Consider the following 15,741-nt stretch of genomic DNA (forward strand, 5'->3'; position numbering starts at 1 on the left):
TTCAAAGTCACAGACTCATGTTTCACTCAATTGTAACTTTATCCAAACATGTTACAGGTTTGTAGATTAACTAAACTTAGTGTTAATTTTAATGGACTGAAACTAGGGTCTGTCCCTTTAAAGGGTTTAGTAAACACAATTTAAGTTCATCATGGATGGCAATCTGTTGTGTAGTGTCAGTTTTAATGATTAAATCTTTAAATAATTACAGACTTTAAGAAACTTTGAGTTGCTACATGTAGTTGACTTTATGGCTATGCACTGTATGTCAATATAATATGACATTAATAACAATACTATATTCTCAGGGCCAATCATGTTCATATATTCTGTCCAAAAGTTTCTTTCTTTCTTTCTCATCTTTAACTGTTCCCACCCAGTAGTCGGTACAGCTGGAAAGGACTCGACCATTTAGCCTTTCTTTTACATAGGCCTCGTCAAGGATGAATTCCACAAATGGAGCCTGGTAGCGTTCATATCCAAGCTCACCCAAAGACTTGAGGATGCGAGTGATACGCAAATAGTTGTGAAATGACCTGCAAAACAAGTTTTACATTTAGATTTCTAAAATCTCCATCAAATGTCAGTTATAACATAATTTTACTAAAGTAAAATCTCCACTTGACAATTCAAATACTACAGGTATTCTCTCAGTGCAAGCGTTTGAAGTTTTCTAACATCAGTTTCAAAGATAAATGTACATGTAATTAATATTCTTAGAAAGAATGTACATAATACATGACTGTATGTTTATATTGCACATCTGCATGTATGTCTGATGTTTTCTACAGAAAAAAACTTTACACATGTATCCAGTTTTGAACAAAAGATTAACTTCTTCAAACAGAACTTTCTAAAGGTTTCCTTAGCGAGAGGTATTTGGAAATCAATACTTTGCACATAAACTTATCAAACTTGACAAAACCACTGACAAACAGGCAGCTGAGTAAAATGATTAATCAGTTTGATCGACTCGAACACTGCAACAATAAGGTTACTTCTCGTCACCAAAGGTGTTTAAACTTTAAGGCATGTGTAGAATGTGAGAGGTTTCAACTGTGTTATCTGCACACCCACCTACCCAACACACAGTGGATAACAGTAATCCCCTTAATTGGACCCCCTATCACCTCCGAGCAAGATTACGGTTTACTTTGGGTTTACCAGATTGCTTGTTGTTGACCAATCAAATAAACAGGCTTATAGTACTGTACTTCTGAATTGGTAATAGATTTCAAGTTTAATGTAAGTTGACAGCACCCTATTAAGTCCTGTATAAAACAGAAATTTAGAACCAACAAAGTAAATCCCCTGTCCTCACACCCTCCTTGTCTAGGACAGAACTCTCTGGTGAAGTCAGAGGTTGTGCCCATGGCAGGCATGCTTGAACAGTTATCTGATGGAAGCATGCCAAAAATTACCCACACCCAACAAAGTAACTGGTCTCAGTGGTTTCATGGTTAAGTCATAGGACATAAGGCTGGTAGGTACTGGGTTCACGGCCCGGTTCCAGCTCACACCCAGAGCGAGTTTTAACGACACAATGGGTAGGTGTAAGACTATTGTACCCGACTTCACTCTCACTAACCACAAACCCATTGTCCTGGACAGTCTAGATAGCTGAATATGTGTGTGCCCAGGACAGCACACCTAGCTGAACCGTAATTGGATATAAGCATGAAAATAAATTGAAATGAATCAACAAATTAATATGTTGTGTTTTGTTACAAAATGAATGGCTATTTAATGGCACTCCAGTACAGTCTAATATTGATTAGGAGCAGGATCTAGTTCAGTCGATAGAGTGTTCGCCTTAGGTGCTCGATTCATAGGATCAAACCCCCATGATGGACCCACTGTCTGGCTATTTTTCCATCCCACCCTTTGCTCCATGACTGGTTTATCACACACTGTGCTGTCCCGTATGTTGCAAAATGCATATAAATACTCCCCTGCTGCTAATGGTAAAATGTAGCAGGCTTCCTTTAAGACTATATGTAATATGTCAGAATTAAGAAATAGCCAATGATTATTAAATAATGAAATAAAACAAAGTCTTTAAGTTTTAACTTACTGATGACGATGATAAGTTGTTTAACGTGCCCATATACCACTTGGGTTTTGAACACGCCCATCCAGAGTCCGACCTCCGATAAGATCGGTGACCTGACTCGGGATGGAGGAGGGGTGGGGGGGTGGGGGGTAGAGTTGAAAATGGGCAGAATTTTTAAAATAGCAATTAGTAAACAAGTTAATAGAATACATTTCAAAAAAAAAAAGATAAAAAAAAGTTACAAGCCAAAAATAAAAAGAATTGACTGCTCGGCCGAATATTTATATAATTTGGAGCATTTTAGGACAGTCCAAAATTAAATAAGAGAAAGAAGAGAGGATCGGACTATTTAATAATAATAATATAAAAAAAAGGTAATTTCAACATAAACTTTTGAACGCAGATCTAAAAGTTTAAAGTCCGATCGTTATGTCCACGTGAGTGGCCTCGTAAAGGCCGTTTGGGTGCACAGCTTATAGGGACGAGATGGGTTGCATCCCGACAAGAAAACCCCTAGATTGACAGTCGATAGACGTTGAAGGTGTAGTGCTGTGCTGAAATACAGATCTTGAGAAGCCGGATCCGTCTGAACGAGAGAGAATATCAGACTAGGGTATAGTCCAGTCGTCATGGGTTGGTATAGTGGTGCGGACGGGCCCGACTCCGGAGGATACGAGATGGTATCACTATAAAGCAAGTAAAGTCTAGAAAAGAGTAGTAGGGGCCGACCCCGCTTCCTATTTCTTCTTAGAGTGGGGCGGTCAATCTTCCAGTGCTGCTAGGACAGGCTCGGACATGTAGAGACTAAACGCGAACAACCGTGGCGTTCTGCAGAATGGCCGTCATACGAGTCACGAAAAAACAAGTCAACATAGTCAGACAGAGAAATGACGTGGAGTCGAGGAATCTCGCTGAAAAAGAATCCAACCTGGTGGTGCAGACTGTCGAAACGAGAAGCGTTCCAGCGTTCAATCAGTTCCAATGGCCGCATACATCCCAGCAGAAAACTTCATTTCGCTGACAAAAACAACGAAATGAAGGATTCCCAAGTCGAGCACGAAAGCACGTGCAGTGTGCACCAGCGAAACAAACACGTCTTACCGCGTGGAGCTCCAGACTGGGAATGTTTAACTTACTGATTAGCTTTTGGTAGCACCATAAATTATACAGAATAATACATTGAGTGACTGATAAATACTTATCTTACAAGATGTTTCAAAGTGTATCTAACATGCAAACGTGGGATAGACACTTTTTTTTTTAAACAACAAGTAGCAAGATAAATGGTATTTAATGGACATGAATGTAGTATGGCAAAATGACCTAACTTTTCATGATTTTGCTAAGAAACACATTTCATTGGATACTTAAATTGGCCGTAGATGGATGTCCAAAAGAAACTTTACATATATATAAAATTTGAATAATTTGATAAATATTGTTGCCAATTGAAAAGAATCAATTTAAAAACCAACTTACAAATACTTTGCATGTATCACAAAGTGCATTATGATGTTTAGATGTTGAACTTCATGATACTTTCATATACCACTGCCCCATTTGTTCGTTTTCTATAATACAATTTCAAGCCTTGTAAAGTTTCTGTTGGACGTCAGTACATGTATATACATTACAAACCTACTCAAGTGGGTACTTATATCAACAGCTAATAATGGCAAGACAGAGAGACAATAGTAAGTTTTAAATTAAATTTGTACTTTTTATATATAGAATTTGGCTTTTTTTTCTCCTTTGACATTTTCAGGAGTGTGATTAATTAAAAGTTTGACAATATAAGCATACAAGATAGGGAACAGGGGAGGTCAATCTCCCTTCACCCCCTTACAAAGTTTGTTTTGTTTAACACATACCACAGCCTTTAATATACCAGTTGTGGTGCACTGGTTTGAACGAGAAATAGCCCAATGGGCCTACGGACTGGGATCGATCTCAAACCGACTGTGCATCAATCAAGCACTTTACCACTGGGCTACGTCCCAGCCCCTCCCCCACTACAAGTGCTGAAGCAAAGCTTTACATTAGATAAAAAACACTGGAGACTTTTGAGCAAAATGAGCTGACCTGAATCCTTTTCATCATGTACAGTGTATTTCCATCATTCTACTCATATTAGTTGTAACCCACATAAAAACACATAGTAATTCGTTTAACAACCCTCAGTGGCACATTAACAGTGTCATTAGGTTTATGGCTGGAAGGTACTAAGTTCGTCCCCATGTTCCAGCTCCAGGGCTCGAACTTAAGAAATATGTTATCTACATCAATTTTGAAATGTTATTTCCGTAGGCAGAATGCTCACTGACTCGCCAACAGCAATTCTGAGCCTGCCTACAGCAATTTTAAACCAGTAACCGTTGCAAAAAATATAAAAACCAAACATGATCCTTGCAACCAATGGCAATAATTTTTATCCAGCGGCAAAAAAAAGAAGAAAAAACCCAGCAATTTATATCGCAACTATGACAACTGCGGTCAGTGCTGTCGTCAAGTTCAAGCCCTGCAGCTCCAACCCAGGGTCAGATTACAAGTAATTAATGAACACAGGACAATAACATGTTAACTATCCTATGTATTACCAGTTCAAAACCTACAAGTAATTAATGAACACAGGACAATAACATGTTAACTATCCTATGTATTACCAGTTCAAAACCTACAAGTAATTAATGAACACAGCCCTGTCCACAGGACAATAATATGTTAACTATCCTATGTATTACCAGTTCAAAACCTACAAGTAATTAATGAACACAGGACAATAACATGTTAACTATCCTATGTATTACCAGTTCAAAACCTACAAGAATTAATGAACACAAACCTATCCACAGGACAATGACATGTTAACTATCCTATGTATTACCAGTTCAGAACCTACAAGTAATTAATGAACACAGCCCTGTCCACAGGACAATGACATGTTAACTATCCTATGTATTACTAGTTCAAAACCTACAAGTAATTAATGAACATAGCCCTGTTCACAGGACAATGACATGTTAACTATCCTATGTATTACCAGTTCAGGTGATCAAAACGTTCCTCCCAGTTGTCTGCCCTTGTCAATCTGCCACTTTCTTTGTCCACCAGTTTCATTCCATAAAAGTCCAACATCAATTCATAGGATTTGCAAACTCGCTCCAGCGATTTACAGTCTTCTTGTATTGCCTGGAAACATAATAAGTGTAACAAAAGGGATATTTATTTAACAACACATCATTACCCTTTACCTACATAATATATGGTTATATAGTGTCATATCATAACATATTATATACATGATTATATCTGAAACTTGGCTTTACCACTGGGCTACGTCCCAACCCGAAATGGCTACGAAGTCATGTGTGTGTTACCTGTGCTTCATGCAGCTGCAACTCTTGGGCATGCCAGTTCATCCCTCGCTCTCGGATGGGAAATAACCTGAAAGAACATTCACTTGAAGTACATGGAATATGGCAATGGATGCTGATGAATGGATACTTGAGAATTGCACAACCAAAGTACTGTAAACCATTCATTATTTAGGAATTTAAGAATAATCATTCAATCCTGCTGTGAAAGTTTATCTCCATGAACTATTTTCAACCACAAATTCAAGTAAAGAATAATTGATTAGACCCGAGTTTTGTTGTTTTATTAAATTATGCAACACTCGTCCCACTGGCTTTTGGTTTGTCCAACGATTCACTGATATTCATTTGTTTAATGTTCTCTTGTTAAATGGACAGACTCTGGTTTTTAAACACTACAGCATATTTTCTTCACTATTAGAGCCATTTATGATCATTGAAATCCAACATTACTCATATTTAATTTTTTAGATTATTCATTTCCTTAGAACCCAACTGTTTCTGGTCACCCTGGTGTTTCTAATACCAAAACAAAACATTTTTCATATTTTTAAAAATGCACATTGATTTGAGTTCTAGTCTATTATTAAGGATATTTCACGGTTTCAACGTTACACTCTCTTCTTTCACTCTGTGGTAACTTCATCCAAATGAGTTACAGGTTTGTAAATTTACTAAACTTAGTGTCATTTTCAACAGGATAAAACTAGGGTCTGCACATTTAATAATCACCATATCAGCTAACACCGGAATTCCACAGAATTAAATGTCTTGTCTACCATAAACATATTTCATGTCACTGACAACTGCATCGGTAGTTGCAAATTTTAATGCATGTTAACAAATAATGATAAAAAATATATTTAAATATACATATTTTAATGAAGTTACATGACTTAAAGTTGGTGAGAAATTGAGCAAATGCAATTTTTTTAAATTAACATTAAGCTCAATGCAAATTTAAAGTATTTTATATAAAATGTTTAATTAATTTCCAATTGTTTTCACATGCACTGTGATGAACATCCATATGTGCAACTACCTGTATAAACCAAGTTTCATGATTCATGCAGGACTTTTAGTTTGTGAAAAACAGATGGAAACGTGAAGGCGAGACAAACATGTTCTGAGTTACAGTCTTCTTAAACAACTAGGCAGATATACACAAAGGAATGTTTTATGGTCAGCACCAGATTTTGGTGCAGGTGGTATTGGTATATATGTCTTCTTTGTGAAATTTATAAACTCAACTAACTCGATCATATGCTGCCCAATTCATCATAACACCAAAATCAGTTAAGTCCTGATACTGGCATTGTAACGCGGTAATTTAAAATTACATTCCCTGGAATATTTTTTATTATATAAGCATATAGAATAGAAAATCCAATTACGTTTGGTGCATATATGACGCAGCACTCCGCATTGATTTCACTACGCTGGCTTATCCAGGTCAAAAACAAAGCCATGATTTTGAAAGTGGAACACTTTTGAGGGCTCCTACCGATCTCGGTTTTCATTGGCTTATCACAAGTGTGGAAGTCCCCAACAAGAGATCACGTGAAATTTCGCAATTTTTGAACAAATTTAACTGTCTTGATTAAAGGGTCGTCTCATATCTCCAAAACATATTTATATCGATAGAGGTACAACGCCTTTCCAGGGGTCGGTGGTTGGGGGATTTGCCTTGAAAATTTTGACAGTGGCCAGCTGTTGGCATACACGTTACATGTAAGGGGGTGTTACTAATTACGTAACGTTCAAGACTATATGTTATTTTTATTCATTACTTAGACCTAAAAAGGTGTCTTTTGGAAATGCCCGGTCAGTCTAGGACCAATCCCCATCGGCGGGTATATAAAAGACCATGGTATGTGATATCCTATCTGTGGGATGGTACATATAAACGATCCCTTGCTAAAAACAAATGTAGCGGGTTTCCAAGGCGCGTGTGCAGGGATTTTAGCGGGGTTGGGGTTATAGACTGTGTTGAGTGAAGTTTATATGGGGCCATGCTCCCCCAAAAAATACATTTCAATATTTTTTAAGCTTGGGCAAGTAAGGGTTTCAACCTCCAATACCCTCCGATTCTTCTCCAAGATTATATGTCAAAATTACCAAATGTTAGACATCTAACAGCAGATGGAAGGAAGGATAGGATATGTTTTATTTAATGACGCACTCAACACATTTTATTTTCAGTTGTATGGCGTCAGATGATTATTAAATCAATATGCGCTAACTTTGATGTCTTTAAACAACCCCCCCACTAACTTTACCCTTTCCAAACGAAAGAATATTTATTTGAATTTTAAAATGTAAAATTAAGAAGTGAAAATATTCATTGTCTACTTTAGTATATTTTATTTTTAAAATATATACTTGATTACTGTGTTAGTAGTATACAAACTAAACTTTGAAAGTTCTACTAACACTTTATAAAATAATAATTCTGAAATAGGAAGGTACGATTGTCGATAATACATTGTCAAGATCAAACCGGTTTTAACGAAAGACTCTAGTACCGTATCCTCAACCAAACATTCTTCATACAGCGCAAAATTTATCTTAATTTTTTGAGACAAACCCTACAATTTGAAATCGGCAAATGCACATGTTAACTGAAACTGACAACAGGCTGTCGTTTGTGCTTTGCCGAGATATGGCAGCACAGGTGACAAATCGAGCGTATACTTTTGACGATCTCTGTTCATAGCGAACACATACACATTTTTTAAAAGTGCATTTGAGCTTGTATTTCATATTTGTACATGATGTTATAATATGGTAACCAGAGAATGTAACTTTAACTACACCACTACATTGTTACATTGGAAGCAAGCGATCTTTAATGTGCATCATCCCAAAGACAGGTTAGTGCATACATGTACCACAGCCTTTGATATAGCAGTCATGGTGCACTGACTTGAATGAGAAATAGCCCAATGGGCCCACTGAATGGGATTGATCCCAGACAAACGACGCATCAGACGAGAGTTTTACCATTAGGCAATGTCCCGCCCCGTCATGAATATGACAGACTGATAAATGAACTGGTTACCATTGTATATAACCGTGATGTCTCTCCAGTAAGCCATAGTTCCCTTTCCATTCTTTGTGGATGGTATCAATATAGTCACCTGCAACAAAAAAGTGGAAGATAATACAAAACTGAAAGGAAAGGAATATTTTAATCTACAACTACTCGACATCTAATATATGATTATTTCAACATTTTGTTCAGAGAGGACAAATGCTGCCATGACAAAGACAACAGGGCTAGAAAAGTTAAGGCTCGAAAAGTTAAAAGCATTCCATTGCAGGTGATATAGAAATTCACCTGTTAAAACCATAAAAAATCGCAGGTCATTTTTTAAGAGACAGATTTACGTACAATTATCTCACCTGTTAATTAGCTCAAGATTCTGTTATATTTTGATTTTGATGCTCTAAAATACATCTCATAGGTCCAAACCATATGCTGTCTTATTTCCAGCAGGCCATATGTTTTTTTTTTAAAGCAGGACATACTTCTGTTGGCCTGCTATTTTGAAAACATAACAGCATGCTACATGTATATTTTACTTCCTATTTCAAGCACGGGACTAGTACTACAAAAAAGCAAAAACCAACATATTACATGTATACTAGTATTCATTTCTTTACAGACAGGATGTCCAATACATACCATGGTCTTTGATGTACATGATGTGCCAGTCACACAAGGAAGGAAATGTTTTATTTAATGACACACTCAACACATTTTATTTACATATGGTTAAGGACCACATAGATACTGAGAGAGAAAACCTGCTGTTGCCACTTCATGGGCTACTCTTTTTAATTAGCAGCAAGGGATCTTTTATATGCACCATCCCACAGAGAGGGTAGTACATACCACAGCCTTTGTTACACCAGTTGTGGAGCACTGGCTGGAACAAGAAATAGCCCAATGGGTCGACCGACGGGGATCGATCCTAGAATGACTGTGCATCAAGCGAACACTTTACCACTGGGCTACATCCCGCACTCTGGCTGGGACAGAAAACCATTGTGTCAGTTGTGTACAATGAATCCTACAACCCATTGTACTGCAGACAAGCGCTCTACCACTGATCTGAATTCTGTTCGTAAAATGGCCATTTTACAGACAGCAGATAAATTTGAATTCACGTTCATAAAAGATGGAAAAGACGACCAGTAATTGAACAGTATACATGTAAGTACATCTGTAACAACCTCAACTAAATGGGCTGGTTCTTTAGGACAGAAGCACAAGAGTTAATATTGGAGCACTACATGTATACCAATCAAACTAACATTTCCTGACCCATACAGTTAGTATGAATTGTTTATTCTTATTTATTTCATTTCCATGCTTGTTATCAAACCTCAGCTACATGTAAATTGGTGGCTTGTTTTGGACAGAGGTTTGGAAAAGAATTTGCCAGAGCTAAAACGGCCCACCGACGACAATTATGAGCCTGTCAGTGGAATTATTTTTTAAAGTGACTTTTGCAGTACATAAACAAGACTGAAAGGGATATTTTGCTGTATTTAGGCATATAATATTTAATTTAAAAATATTAAATACTGGCAGATACATTTTCCCATTGTTGAGGAGCTTTACCAACAGCATTAATTTTTATCCAGTGGCACAAAAGTGTCATCAGTGATGCTCCCAAACTATGGTAATGTTTATTTCAATGACAGCAGCTGCTGTCAGTGCTGCTGTTAAGTTCGACCCTAGAGTTTCATGACTTATGAGTCCAGTGCAGGGCTCGAACTTAACAATGGCAGTGACAACCACTGCCATCGTTGACATATAAAGTACCGTAGGTTGGGAGCATCACTGACTGCACTTTTTGACCACTGGATAAGAAGTACTGCCATCAGTAAAGCTCCACAATGACAGTAAAATGTATCTGTGGTGTACATTATCTGCCTGCATTTAATTTGTACGTTTGAAACATGTCTACATACAGCAAAGCAACCTTTCAGTCATTCAAAACTCACTTTTATTTAAAACAATTGCCATAGGCAGGCTCAAAATTGCCATTGGTGGGCTGTTTCACCGATGTAATTTTTCAAGAGACCATCCTGAGTTTGCCATCATTGTAAGAGCTTTCCAATTAACAGAGCATTTTTAATGATTAAAATAACATGTATAATAATATATTGTCCTTATTTACTGTCTGTATATCTAATGTGTTTCTGATCATCCTCATGTTTGTAGTAGCTCAGAGGGAAAATCCACTTTGGGCTACTACACACAGGATGTACAGACACTGCCATTCTGAAAAAGAAGAATGTATATAATGTATACAAAAATTATATATATAGAAAAAAGTACAAACAGAAAGACATAATGTCGAAAATACATGTAACAAGCATTCTGAGAGTACTGCTAAAGCAATACATGCCTCCTACCACAGGCCATAGGATTTCAAGTTTCATGGAAAACACTTTTTCGGTTCTGTGCCTTGTGATCATGGGAACCCATCGGAAAGTGGTTTTAGGTTCCACTGAAGTCATATTCGATATAAGAATCATGAGAAATGAAATTTCTGTTTGGTGATTTTACCAAAATCCAAGGGCCTGCTTACCAGGCCTAATAAATGTTCATATCTACTCAAACTATATGTGAGACAAACAGACAGACGGACAGACAGGATGGAGACAGAACCTATGACAAAGCTATATGCAAAATTTCAGCTTCATGTCTTGAGGCATTGCAAAAAAAAATGTATGGAAAACTATGTGAGGCAGACGAACAGACAAATAGATGGATAGACAGACATGATGAAGACTGAACCTACAGTCCCCTCTGTTTGGACTGCTAATGGGACTTTACAAAATAGCACAAAAAAAAGACAAACTGACCATCAGGATAAGACTCCAGCTTATTTTGATAAAATCTTAAATTCTTGTCAGCTTTATCATCATCTAACTTTCCCTGTGAAAATAAAACAAACAAAACACAGATTTAATCAAACTTTAACATGTATTCTGTGGAAATAAGGGAACCACTGATAAATTATCTATCCAAAATATCTTGAAAAATTTACCCTCTCCCTTCCACTGTGTGAATAATGCATTTATAATGTCCCATCCACTGTGTGAATAAAGCATTTATAACGTCTCTTCCACTGTGTGAATAATGCATTTATAACATCCCTTCCACTGTGTGAATAATGCATTTATAATGTTCCTTCCACTGTGTGAATAATGCATTTATAATGTCCCTTCCACTGTGTGAATAATGCATTTATAATGTTCCTTCCACTGTGTGAATAATGCCTTTATAATGTCCCATCCACTGTGTGAATAAAGCATTTATAACGTCCCTTCCACTGTGTGAATAAAGTATTTATAACGTCCCTTCCACTGTGTGAATAATGTATTTATAACGTCCCTTCCACTGTGTGAATAAAGCATTTATAACATCCCTTCCACTGTGTGAATAATGCATTTATAACATCCCTTCCACTGTGTGAATAAAGCATTTATAACGTCCCTTCCACTGTGTGAATAAAGCATTTATGACGTCCCTTCCACTGTGTGAATAAAGCATTTATAACGTCCCTTCCACTGTGTGAATAATGCATTTATGACGTCCCTTCCACCGTGCGAATAATGCATTTATGGAAAGAAATAAAGGATCACACAGATAGCAACAACAAATAATGACTACATCAAAAATTAATTCATATTGTCAGAAGTTGACTGGGAACATATAGGCAGCACAGTCAACACTACAGACATTCAATCCCACATTACAACTTGGCATGAAATAAGACATTACTACATTAGTAGTGAATTAAATATGGTCTACAGTTTGATGTGTTCCCTTATTTCTTTCCATCAGTATATTTAAAACAGTACTGTGTTTGTATTTATACCGGTAGTAAATGATGTTAAAGAATAGGGAGGTCAGGTCAGGTCAGATCAGGTCATATAGGGTTTTATGTGCACTTTCAGAAGCTGTTGTGGTGTACACCTGTCATGGATGCAGGTGCTGGCCTGGGCAGGCTCCTCTGTCCAGGACAGGAAAAGGGTTGTGGTGGGTGGGAGAAGGGACCACCTATGTGGGCAAGTGTAAGAGAGCACCAGCAGCCCAAATGGGATCAGTAGAGGGTGGGGGCAATTTTGGTGCTACTGAATTTTTAATATCTTGTAGTCAAAAAGGAAAATATTCCACAATTTCTTAAGTAATTTTGGCGCGTTTTGGAACGGTTCATCGAAAGAGAAAGGGGAGCTAATAATGGGGAGGTGCAATTGCACCTTTTAATATCTGCTTGGCTGAAACGCAGCATGTGTTACCAGGGAATAAAACACACTAAGCCTTATATCTACAATGAAACCAGGACTTCTGTTAACTGGAATTCCTTCAAACTCAGATGTTTTTAGGGTCCCTTTTTAAATATCAATACAGAAGAGAAACTCTCTAAACCAGATACACCTAAAAACCAGACTTTTTACTTGGCCGACATGTTTGTCAGATTTAGAGGGGTTCACTGTATCTGGAAAGGAAAGAATATGCATATATTTCAAAATTAAAAAAAAAAAAAATGATCTTCAACATGCTAAAAACTACGACCCACAGTTAAATAAACTTAGGTCATTTTTCAGCATTTCACATCAAACCCAGAAATCCAGTCTGTCTTGTGAAAGATATTTTAATTATGCCAAAATTAGAGCTGGAATCCTTGTGAACTCATATCTCTGCAAATAGTTTATACTTACTGGGTAACCACGTCTATATTCTTCTGTATCTTTATCACTCCAACTCCTACGAAATGAGTAAGGTCTTTTATCTTTCTTCCTCTCATCTTTTTTCCCTTTTTGTTCGGTGCCCTTTTTCTGTAACAGTAAATATAAGAACATTTGTAGGACCTTACAGTGAATCTATTACATGATTCTTGGGACCATATCCATGAGACCACATTGGTAATGCATTTACATGCAGTTTATTAGCAAATGAAAAACAACAACAAAAATCAAACAAAACAAAACAACAAAAGAACAAAAACAAAACACTGTCACATGTTTCTTTTCTCTTTTTTTGACTACATCTACATTTACAAAAGATGCATTTATATTTCATTTTTATTTATTTGTTTATTTATAAATATATTGGAAGAATATTCAAGCAACTGTTCTGGGTGGCCATTATTATCCACTAACATTAATCTCAGTGCATTTAAATATAAAAATAAAGTAAAAACCACAATTTATTGGGGCTATCATTTCATTTCAACTTATTTTCGTGCTTATATCCAATTAAGGTTCAAGCACGCTATCCTGGGCACACACCTCAGCTATATGGGCTATCTGACAGTGGGTTAGTTGTTAGTGACCGGCCTCGGTGGCATCGTGGTTAGGCCATCGGTCTACAGGCTGGTAGGTACTGGGTTCGGATCCCAGTCGAGGCATGGGATTTTTAATCCAGATACCAACTCCAAACCCTGAGTGAGTGCTCCGCAAGGCTCAATGGGTAGGTGTAAACCCCTTACACCGACCAGTGATCCATAACTGGTTCAACAAAGGCCATGGTTTGTGCTATCCTGCCTGTGGGAAGCGCAAATAAAAGATCCCTTGCAGTTAATTGGAAAGAGTAGCCCATGTAGTGGTGACAGCGGGTTTCCTCTCAAAATCTGTGTGGTCCTTAACCATATGTCTGACGCCATATAACTGTAAATAAAATGTGTTGAGTGCATCGTTAAATAAAACATTTTCTTTCTTTCTAGTTGTTAGTGGTTAGTAAGAGGGTGTAGTGGTCTTACACCTACCCATTGAGTCGTTAAAACTTGCTCTGGTTGGGAGCCGGTACCGGGCTGCGAACCAGGCTTATGTCTAATGGCTTAATCACGACACCACCGAGGCCGGTATTTAGGGCTATCAAGATTTATTCAGTTTAATAAATACGTTTATTTTGCTACATTTCCACATAAATGTACCTAAGATGGAATAATCACAATCAGTAATCAATTCCATATTTTTATGTAATCATAATCCAGGGTGTGCACTTTATGGTCGCCCGATCGCCCATGGCGAGTCAAAATAGTGTCGGGCAAGTCAAAACCTTATCACATGTCGCCCACTTGGAGACTGAAAAAATTCTGCATATTGTATTGTGTAAAATGCAAATAACTAATGTTTGTAAGACATCGGAAAGTTATTTTTTAATTATTGTTTTCAACTGGTTTCTTATTAGTATCTGCGCAACCAAACCCATATAGGACATACATGTAATAGCGACCACTTCCGCAGTCTCTCGAACAGTCTAAAACCATTCGGAATCCCTCGACCGGAGTGCTCGATTGATGCGCGGTCGGTTTAGGATCGATCCCCGTCGGTGGCCCCATTGAGCTATTTCTCATTCCAGCCAGTGCTCCACAACTGGTGTAACAAAGGCTGTGGTATGTAATATCCTGTCTGTGGGATGGTGCATATAAAAGACCCTTGCTGCTAATCAAAAAGAGTAGCCCATGAAGTGGCGACAGCAGGTTTCCTTTCTATATATCTGTGTGGTCCTTAAAAATATGTCTGATGCTATATAACCGTAAATAAAAAATGTGTTGAGTGCATCATTAAATAAAACATTTCCTTCCTTCCCTCGGCCGGTTTTGATTATGTATTCGGAAAACCTCAGACACCTAAATGTATTCATAGGTTCAATCGAAAATATACTGAGTCTACTTTTCCAAACATCCAATCATCACTGCGAACGATGCCAATGACAATCGTTCCAAGACCGAACCTTGGTAAAATATTCTACATGTTTCATTGTGTGGGTCCCGTGACAATATAATAATTATAATTTAATTACTGCAGTTTGCAAATATAACTAAAACAAGTTCTGTTTCCTTCTTTTGAGTTGTTATTATTTTTTGTATGCTATGATAAAACATGTTTTTAAAGTACAATATAAGTAAGTTCAACTTTTTAAACAAAATTCGGTCACAGGCCATTCCAAAGTTGTACGGGCGAGTCAAAGTGTATCTGTGTTTTGAAAGTTTCTTTTTAAGGTTTACCATTAACCTCTTGTGAAATCTCAAGGTGTTGAAAGAAAAACACTCAAAGAAGTATGGTCATCATTTTTATTATTAAGAACAGTAGATTCTGAGAGAGAGAGAGAGAGAGAGAGAGAGAGAGAGAGAGAGAGAGAGAGAGAGAGAGAGAGAGAGAGAGAGAGAGAGAGAGAGAGAGAGAGAGAGAGAGAGATAAGAGAGAGAGAGAGAGGTGGGGAGAGAATGTGTATGTGAAAGAACATACTGTAATGAAGAAAAATATGTGTCTAATATTACAATA

At 37.3% G+C, this 15,741-nt stretch overlaps 1 protein-coding gene across 2 annotated transcripts in view; it reads right to left on the reverse strand.

The window, feature by feature from the left end:
* LOC121382300 (cylicin-1-like) overlaps nucleotides 1-15,741 on the reverse strand; it is a 31,151-nt gene continuing 15,410 nt past the window's right edge. For both annotated transcript variants that reach the window (XM_041511872.1, XM_041511871.1), the window contains 6 exons: nucleotides 13,174-13,290; nucleotides 11,311-11,383; nucleotides 8,489-8,567; nucleotides 5,431-5,497; nucleotides 5,094-5,242; nucleotides 1-536 (listed from right to left, as the gene is read on the reverse strand). In XM_041511872.1, the coding sequence (XP_041367806.1) occupies nucleotides 305-536; nucleotides 5,094-5,242; nucleotides 5,431-5,497; nucleotides 8,489-8,567; nucleotides 11,311-11,383; nucleotides 13,174-13,290 (717 nt within the window). In that variant the 3' untranslated portion in view covers nucleotides 1-304. The remainder of the gene's footprint in view (nucleotides 537-5,093; nucleotides 5,243-5,430; nucleotides 5,498-8,488; nucleotides 8,568-11,310; nucleotides 11,384-13,173; nucleotides 13,291-15,741) is intronic.

The sequence above is a fragment of the Gigantopelta aegis genome, chromosome 9, assembly GCF_016097555.1.
Source record: "Gigantopelta aegis isolate Gae_Host chromosome 9, Gae_host_genome, whole genome shotgun sequence".
Lineage (NCBI taxonomy): Eukaryota > Metazoa > Mollusca > Gastropoda > Neomphalida > Peltospiridae > Gigantopelta > Gigantopelta aegis.